The sequence below is a fragment of the Thrips palmi genome, unplaced genomic scaffold, assembly GCF_012932325.1.
Source record: "Thrips palmi isolate BJ-2018 unplaced genomic scaffold, TpBJ-2018v1 HiC_scaffold_18, whole genome shotgun sequence".
In the NCBI taxonomy this organism is placed as follows: domain Eukaryota; kingdom Metazoa; phylum Arthropoda; class Insecta; order Thysanoptera; family Thripidae; genus Thrips; species Thrips palmi.
The window spans coordinates 4,754,805-4,762,392 of record NW_023144627.1 but is presented as its reverse complement, the minus strand read 5'-3'; the positions used below and the strand labels follow the sequence as shown (position 1 = coordinate 4,762,392).

Genomic DNA, 7,588 nt, shown 5'->3' with positions numbered 1-7,588 from the left:
AAACAGTCGAATGACAACAAAATTCTCAGTACCGCATTTGGCAAAGTATTTGATTGAACCATATTCTTGCTTTCCTTGGTGATTCCACATGACATTATAATTTACAGAATTCACAACTTTGTAAATTTCAGATGTAAAATCATCATAGCCCAACTTAGCCCTCGCATAAAATATGGAATTAGCATTAGGCAGAACAGCTAGCTCTTCTGGTGACAGCAATGTACCACTCACAACATCTCCAAGAAATTCTCCTTCTGAGAAAGAACTATCATAAGGAACATTAAGGCCATGAAGCCCTCTCACAATATTTTGTAACATTATGACGCCCTGACAGGTTTTGATGTTGTTGACAATCTCTGCATCAACATTCACTGTGCCATGTGTGGTATTAGAAACCGTTCCATTAAGGTCTTCAGAGGAGAATGCACTAAAACAGAACAATGGGCCATATAATTCTACACAGGCAGCGAGGTGACATAATTGATGAACATTATGGGTTAGTTGCCGATCCCCATACAGGGACATAAATTGAATAACAAATAGTTGCAACAGAGAGTCTGCGTCCTTCCGTTCAGCTTGCATAGTTGAGGATTTGAGAAATGTGTAAATAGATTTGACGAGCAACATGAAATGTTGTAGATAGGGGTCTGGAAGGTGACCTTGAAGAGCTGGCACAGCCTCAAACAACAAAAAATAATAATAATCAGACGCTTTCCAACTTTTAAAATTTTTAAGTTGCCTCACTGATCTATGAACAAAACTGGGGTGCTTGAAAGTTGCTAAGAAAGCATCAATTTCAGAAATTCTATGTTTTATACTCCAGGGACCTGGTTTTGAACACCAAATAACTACTAATTGTCTGACTACTCCAATTAAAACTGAGTGGAGGTATTCAGGCACGATACACTTTGATATATCTACTGAAGGTATAATGCTTAAAACAGAAGGACCTTTTACCCCCTTAACGGATTTCTTGTTTTCCAACACTGCTGTTTCAGCTTGATGTAACATTCATTCTTTAGTACGCAAAGGAGGATTAGGTACATAATGATAAACTCTTACTGCTTTGCGGCCTGGAACATGTACACTTCTCTGTAACTTAATTTCACAAATATTGCAACCATATTTACTGTTGAAGGCCTTAATATTTTGAACCATGGCTCGAGCTGGAGCATCCAAAATAGTGACTGGTAACCGGACACAACTCTTATGTACTTCTCCCGTGGTGGGGTGAGTCCACTCAACACCATTTAGATCAAGATGTTGTAAAGATTCCGCAAACGGTTTAAGAAACACTCTCATGTCTGGTTTTACTGAATGATACCACACACCTACTACAGTTAGAAAAGACCTTTGCAAATTAATGGGCAACTCGACAATTGAAATCATTGCTAGCCATAATTCACTTTTGCCTCCCTTTCTGACTCTAAGACCATCAGCACTAAGAGAAAGATTCACATCATACCTCGCTCTATTTTTATTTAAAGATTGATACACACTACCATCTTTTAAATCGGTCAGTAGCTTAGGATCTCTATTACTTCTTTTTCTTGCTTCATTATCCATAAGATCTGCCAAATTCCTATGTTCAAAAAAAAATATTAAAAGTGCAGCAACATCAAAAATGTAAAAATGACCAAAATTGGTTGACACTTTGCAGATGGCACATTCACCAACATTACTTTCACCATGATAATGAAAACAGCTTTTACAATAAAAATGTTTAACAGCTGGTACTGGAGGTGCTAAGCTCTGAACAAATGTAAGAATCTGATAAGAGGAAGTTGGTAAATTATGGTTTGTAGGGAGAAACTTGCAGGTAGTTTCAATGAGCCGCTGCAAACCATTCTTAGAAAGCTTGTTTTTTAAGTACAAATTCATAATGTCAAGAATACCCTCAAGAACAGAGAGATGACAGAGAGGAGAAGGATACAATTGGAGCTCAGAAAAAAGAATAGCTTTAGAAAGTGCATTGTCTGCTGAACGGATGTTTTCTGTAGATTCATCCAATTCACCTATTTCTAACACATTATTTGACTCAGAATATTGAGACAAATCATGCTGTTCTTCTTCAGCTTCTGATCCACTGTCACTGCTCTGTTTTTCTGAATCAGAGTGTGTCTCTTCATGATCACTGTTATTGTCACTTGAACTTTCATTATCATTGTCACTTGAACTTGCATTCATGTTTAAGTTGGATGGAGAAAGAAATAATGCTTCAATGTTGGTGGGGATGACACGAGAGCAAGTTGCTGTGGATGTGGGGTATTCTTTAAGAGGAGTGCTCGAATAGCTAGGGTCCTCCACAGATGTATCCAATTGATCTAGAAGTCAAAAGAGAAAAGTATTTAAAATATCTTGTCTCAATTTTACTTGAGAAACAATATTGAGAATATACAAACTTACCAGTAGCCAATAGTGTTTGGTCATGGGCAGATGAGTTCAAGCCTTTCTGAATATTTTCCTCTGAAATAAGAGAAGTGTCCTGAAAAAAAAAAAAAATTGACTTCAACAACAACATAATAACAAGTGCAACAAGTGTCTACTCTCCTTTGTTGTTCTTTTATGCATATTTTTTAACTTAAGCAAAAACAAAGACAGATAGGTACTTAATTTTTGACAGAACAAGCTAAGGAGCATCAGGTGCTACCACAAGGAACTCAGATTCATCACATCTCATTTTCACTTACTTGTAAGAAACAATTTATTTGTTTCCTGGTAAAAGTGCGCCTCAAAATACAAGTGAGCAAAATATATACATTTCCAGTTTCCTATGTACTTTGAGGTGATCCTTTTTAATAAATACCAAGATCTGTGTCTGCTCTGTTAGGTTATTTGAGCAGAATAAAAATAGGAGAAACAAAGAAAGTGTAGTAGATACCTAAAAGTTTTAACAGCTTGAAACAGGCTGCATCTTACTGACCCCTTCAAACAAGCTAAATTTGTGGTCAAGTACCAAGAAATCAATATTTTTGGATTACTTATTTTGAGGTGCACTTCTACCAGGAAACAAATTAACTGTCTCTAAAAAAAGTTAGTTAAAATGAAATGAGATATAAGATAATTGTGGTAGCACTTATAAACAAAGTAATAATCAGAGTGTTTCATACCTTGGTCTCATCCTCTAAAGGTGGTAGGGAATTCAAAACCAGATCCTGCAAAAGATGAACTGTTAGACAAAGTTTATGTACACTCTGTTCCACAAAGTTTAGAAGCAAAATGATAACTTACACTTTGCGAGTAATCAAAAGCACCTTGTTCAAAAGGATCAGAGTTTACAGACAGGTTGCATGACTTGTCGCAGAATTTTTCATTCGCATCATTGTTACTCAGTTGACTACCCTGAAGACTTTTTTCATCCTCAAAATCTATCACCTGATAACAAGAAAACAATGTTGATTAAAAAAGAAACAACATGCTAAAAAATAAAACAAATATTCCTTTTAATACCTTTGATTCATTGTATGCAATAAAACTTGTGTTGATTAACGAGTCTTCTCCCAAATTATCAGGTATTCTTTCGACTGGATCCGAGTCATCATTGCCAAGCAGTTCAAAGTCCTTGATACGACAACATACAACTTTATTAGAAAATGCATTTAGAAGGATGCATCACAAAATCAAAATGGATCAATTTCTTACCTCATTTAGCTGATCTTCAACAAACAGATTTACTTCAGCATTGTCTCTGAATGGCAATAACAGTTCTTCCTCTGTTTGGCTACAATTTTCCTCGGAGTCAGAACTAACTTCTTCGACGTTTGCTCCTTCCTCATGTTCTGAACTGCTTGGCAAAAGCGATGCCACATGACCTTCCAAATCAAACTCTAACATGTCATCTTCATGGCCACTTTCTTCTTGAGAAGTGTTCGAAGGAGTCGATACCTGCAGACAAAGCAAAGTTTTATTATCTAACCAAAGAGTGAGGAATCGCTGGAACATCACTGAAAGAACTTGACTTTTAAAACATCATGACAAAAGGTGAACCCAATAGAATAACAAATAAATCAGCTAGCACTTAAATCAGAAACTCAGCAATCCTGACTTTCTTGAATAGCCACAAAAACAAGGAACTAGTTTTAGTAGTGCACAGTAGGCCACAGTTCTAACTAACCTCAGATAATCGGCGTCTTTTCCTCGGAGTGTGTGTTGATGATTCAGCAGAGGACGACATTCTGCCAGCAACAATAAACGGCCGGATGGCTTGGAATTACATCAGTACTTGACTTCTAATTAGCAAGTGTTGACATTTACTCTAACCTGTACGTACATAGCCTAGCAACAATAAAAACAATATAAGTCCAACTTTGTCTAGAAAAATGCACCTCTATTTAATAAAAGGTTGGTTCTCTCCAACGAATACTCACGTGTCAAGTGTTCAAGAACATTTTACTAACAAAGGTTTAGAGAAAGGACTCGAACAAAAGTAACACAAACACAAACAGGTTGTTGTCGTCTGGCAGGCCTCTGCCTTCTGGAACCTGTTACAGTTGACGTCACATGCATCTTCGACGCCTTGAGAGGGAATGCCAATTTTTCTAAAAGGCCACTGCAGAATAATAACTATCTTTTCGAATCAAAAAATATTTTTTAAATTTTAAATTGTATTTTCGTTGATATTCCTTTCCTAATAGTGGAACGTAATCTCGGAATTGCATTGATCAGTTTTGTCTATCAGTTGGCAGCCATGGGTCGTTGATTGACTACACCGCAGATAACAGTTGACTGCAGTTGTTTGAATTGAGAAGCCGTGTAGCGTTGTTAACGTTAGCTCGTTGCATTTCTTCAGATTCCTTTAATACTTAATGTTTTGATCATGTGGCTTGTAATCGATGGAGACGACCGGTCGTATTCCCGGGTGCATGAAAAAAACGTTTTACAGGCGGGTTCAGGCATTGCCGTTAACCAAAAAGTGAAGTTCTTTTACCGCGGGGAGGAGCACCACGGAACCGTCTTGATGATAAATGGTAAGCTATTTCGTTTCATCTCTGTTTATCACTCTCGATAATGTTCTCCCCCCAAAACAAAAACAAAATATATTAACTGTGATTCCTATGTAGAGACTGTGAAAGATTAAGGTTAGGTTCTGTTCTTGCACTCCAGCCGTTTGGCTGGCCTGCCAGAACATCTCCCCACGATCTATTGGCAAATCATGATCAGAAATGTTTCTCTTCCTCTGTACATTTGTTTTAAGTCTGCTTGGACCGTGAGGAGCAAGCATTATTTCATAATATTATTTTTCATCGTTACAGCTGATTTCAACAAATGTGACGAAGAAATAAATAGACTTTGCAAGCTTCCAAGGAACAGGCCTCCACCCAAGAATTTGGTCAGTGATATTCCAATTCTAAACAAGAGGAGAAGTCTGCAATCTAAGCCAGTGGACCCAGAAATTACTCAACCTAAGCCAGCAGTCCCAGTAAAGACTAAATCTAAGAAGAAGAAGAAGGAAAAGACTGAAGGCCCTGAAATGACTGAGGTTTGTTACAAGCATCTTATAATGTTTTGTCAGATACGTCTCTTGGTGTATTGATTATCTTGCTTTGTGTTTTAGGCAGAGAAGACAAGGCTTAGAATTCTGGCCCGCAACAAAGCTGAGGCACAACGTCAGGCAAATGCAGCTCTGCTTTCAAAGACCATTAGGAATCGTGATGAAAGTGATGATGAGTGGTTGCCCGATGAAGATGGGTCTGTTGATTCGGTTGTGAACTTTGCTTCTCATAAATCTAAGGTGAGATTACCTTATCATTAATTCTTAATTGAAAGGTTTGACTTTATAACCTCTTTTCTTACTGCTGTGCATGGTGTTCCAGCTGGCCGATAATGAAAACGATTTGTTGAAATCTCTGGGGCAACGAACTAGCAGAGATTCGAGTCCAGCTGGCTTTCGCCCTGATACGCCTGATGCAACTAATAGTAATAGCCCTTCCAAAGATGAGCTTCAGAAACAAATAGCACTCCTTAAGAAACAATTAGAGGCAAAGAAAGGTAAGAGTCATAGTCTTCTCCCTTCATTTTTATTTGAAGTGTAGACTGCACGAGAAACTTGTTTATCCTTCCGCCTCAATAGCCCACATTATGGTTATGACCCTTCATGCTAACTTTATTCCCTTCATTTTTATTTTGTTTCTGTGATCAGATAATGCAGACAAAGATAATGATGGCAAGGATAAGATGGAAACAAAGGAGAACAAGAAAGTGGATAAAGAATCCATTGAGAATGTCAAAGAGAGGAAGAGAGCTGAGTCAGGGAAAAAAGTTAACACAGAGAATCCCCAAGAGAAAGATAATGGGGGGGAAGATGGCAACGAGGATCTAGGTATTTAGAATGATTTATGACATCAGCAATTAGGCTTATGTTTCACATAGAAAGTAATATTCTTTAATATTTCATTTACTTTAATTTCAGATGAATCTGAGGACAAGAATTCTAGCTTCAGTAGGAGGAGTGATGCCGATGATATGAATGTGGACGAGGTACTTGAAGAGCAAAATGATGATTTAGATGCTGATAAGCTCAGAGATGAGGAGCTGAAGGATCAGTTATATGGAGACTTGCATGTATGTAAATTAGCGTCAAACCATTTCATTGAATTTCCATAAGTACATCAATGTTATTATAATTTTCCTTTTTTTTCAGGGGGAAACAAAGGAATTGGGTAGAAATATATTTTGCAAGAAAGATGTGTTGACTTCTGCATTAACCAATGCTACAAATGTGAACACACTTGCTAGGAGATTACTTTCAGGAGTATTTATTCCTTCAAAAATCATTGACTGCACCGTCACTGGGCAGGTATGGCGCCCAGGAAGCAAGGGGAAAGAAGTGAAGATACCGAAACCACTGCATCATGGTGCCCTTAAAGCAATTGTTGGTAAGTTACTCAAGTTTTTAGTTCAACCCCTTCCCTCTTTTTTATTTTAATTGAGGCTTAATTTACATATCCTTTCATTATTAATTTCAGACTTTTCTAATGGAGTGGCGAAGAGAAAGAAGTGGAAGACGAAAAAATTCGCAGCCCTGAAAAGTGTGTTCGCGGGAAGACTGATAGAAATTAAAAACCAAGTGAAAGCAGGAAAACTGTTTGATTAGAAATACACTTCATGCCTGTACTATTTATTGCTAGTATTATTATTTTTTTGCTAAGATGGCAATGCCACAATGTTGTTTTTTTATTTTGGACTTGATTTATTTTAAAATAAAAAAAAATCTTTTCAATTTGGCTTTATTTGCTTTGAGCACTATGTGCCATCCCATGGGAAAGACCCAGTTGGGGGGGGGGGGGGGGGAAAGGGGGGCTATCCAGCATTTCCATAGACCTTTTTACCATATTAAAGCTTTATAAACTTTTATCAAAACATATGTATGTGGCTTTATAAACCTTTATCAAGCCATATGTATGTGGCTTTATGAATTATAATGCATAAACCTTTATAAAACGAACCATATAAATATTTATAAAGGCACCTTTATAAAGTCATATGCTTATATAAGTTTATAAAGTTGTATAAGGGCCTTTAAAAAAATAAAAGCCATTTTTACCTGGGACGATTCACAAATGCTTCAATTACCATTCGATATCTCCTT

At 37.1% G+C, this 7,588-nt stretch overlaps 2 protein-coding genes across 2 annotated transcripts; one reads left to right on the top strand and one right to left on the bottom strand.

Annotated features, from left to right (window-relative positions):
- Positions 1-1,011: 1,011 nt before the first annotated feature.
- Positions 1,012-4,589, bottom strand: LOC117644563. The gene is made up of 8 exons (XM_034384121.1): positions 4,368-4,589; positions 4,115-4,275; positions 3,643-3,885; positions 3,451-3,561; positions 3,232-3,375; positions 3,111-3,155; positions 2,407-2,485; positions 1,012-2,324 (listed from the first exon to the last, which is right to left on the bottom strand). Exons 2-8 carry the CDS (start codon positions 4,172-4,174, stop codon positions 1,012-1,014), a joined length of 1,995 nt encoding a protein of 664 aa, XP_034240012.1. The 5' UTR covers positions 4,175-4,275; positions 4,368-4,589.
- A 155-nt stretch (positions 4,590-4,744) lies between these two features.
- LOC117644883 (protein snwA-like) lies at positions 4,745-7,176 on the top strand. The gene is made up of 8 exons (XM_034384553.1): positions 4,745-4,967; positions 5,253-5,479; positions 5,555-5,731; positions 5,814-5,988; positions 6,140-6,319; positions 6,410-6,561; positions 6,641-6,875; positions 6,966-7,176. Exons 1-8 carry the CDS (start codon positions 4,817-4,819, stop codon positions 7,091-7,093), a joined length of 1,425 nt encoding a protein of 474 aa, XP_034240444.1. The 5' UTR covers positions 4,745-4,816; the 3' UTR covers positions 7,094-7,176.
- The last annotated feature ends 412 nt before the right edge of the window (positions 7,177-7,588 follow it).

What these genes read in the sequence shown, in the direction of transcription:
- LOC117644883 (XM_034384553.1), top strand. Translation starts at nt 4,817, where the DNA reads ATGTGGCTTGTAATCGATGGAGACGACCGGTCGTATTCCCGGGTGCAT. An exon ending in AAGGCCCTGAAATGACTGAG is followed by an intron (nt 5,480 to 5,554) that starts GTTTGTTACAAG and finishes TTTGTGTTTTAG; the next exon opens with GCAGAGAAGACAAGGCTTAG. An exon ending in TGCCCTTAAAGCAATTGTTG is followed by an intron (nt 6,876 to 6,965) that starts GTAAGTTACTCA and finishes TATTAATTTCAG; the next exon opens with ACTTTTCTAATGGAGTGGCG.
- LOC117644563 (XM_034384121.1), bottom strand. Translation starts at nt 4,174, where the DNA reads ATGTCGTCCTCTGCTGAATCATCAACACACACTCCGAGGAAAAGACGC. An exon ending in AAAGACGCCGATTATCTGAG is followed by an intron (nt 3,886 to 4,114) that starts GTTAGTTAGAAC and finishes CTTTGTCTGCAG; the next exon opens with GTATCGACTCCTTCGAACAC. An exon ending in CTTTAGAGGATGAGACCAAG is followed by an intron (nt 2,486 to 3,110) that starts GTATGAAACACT and finishes TTTTTTTTTCAG; the next exon opens with GACACTTCTCTTATTTCAGA.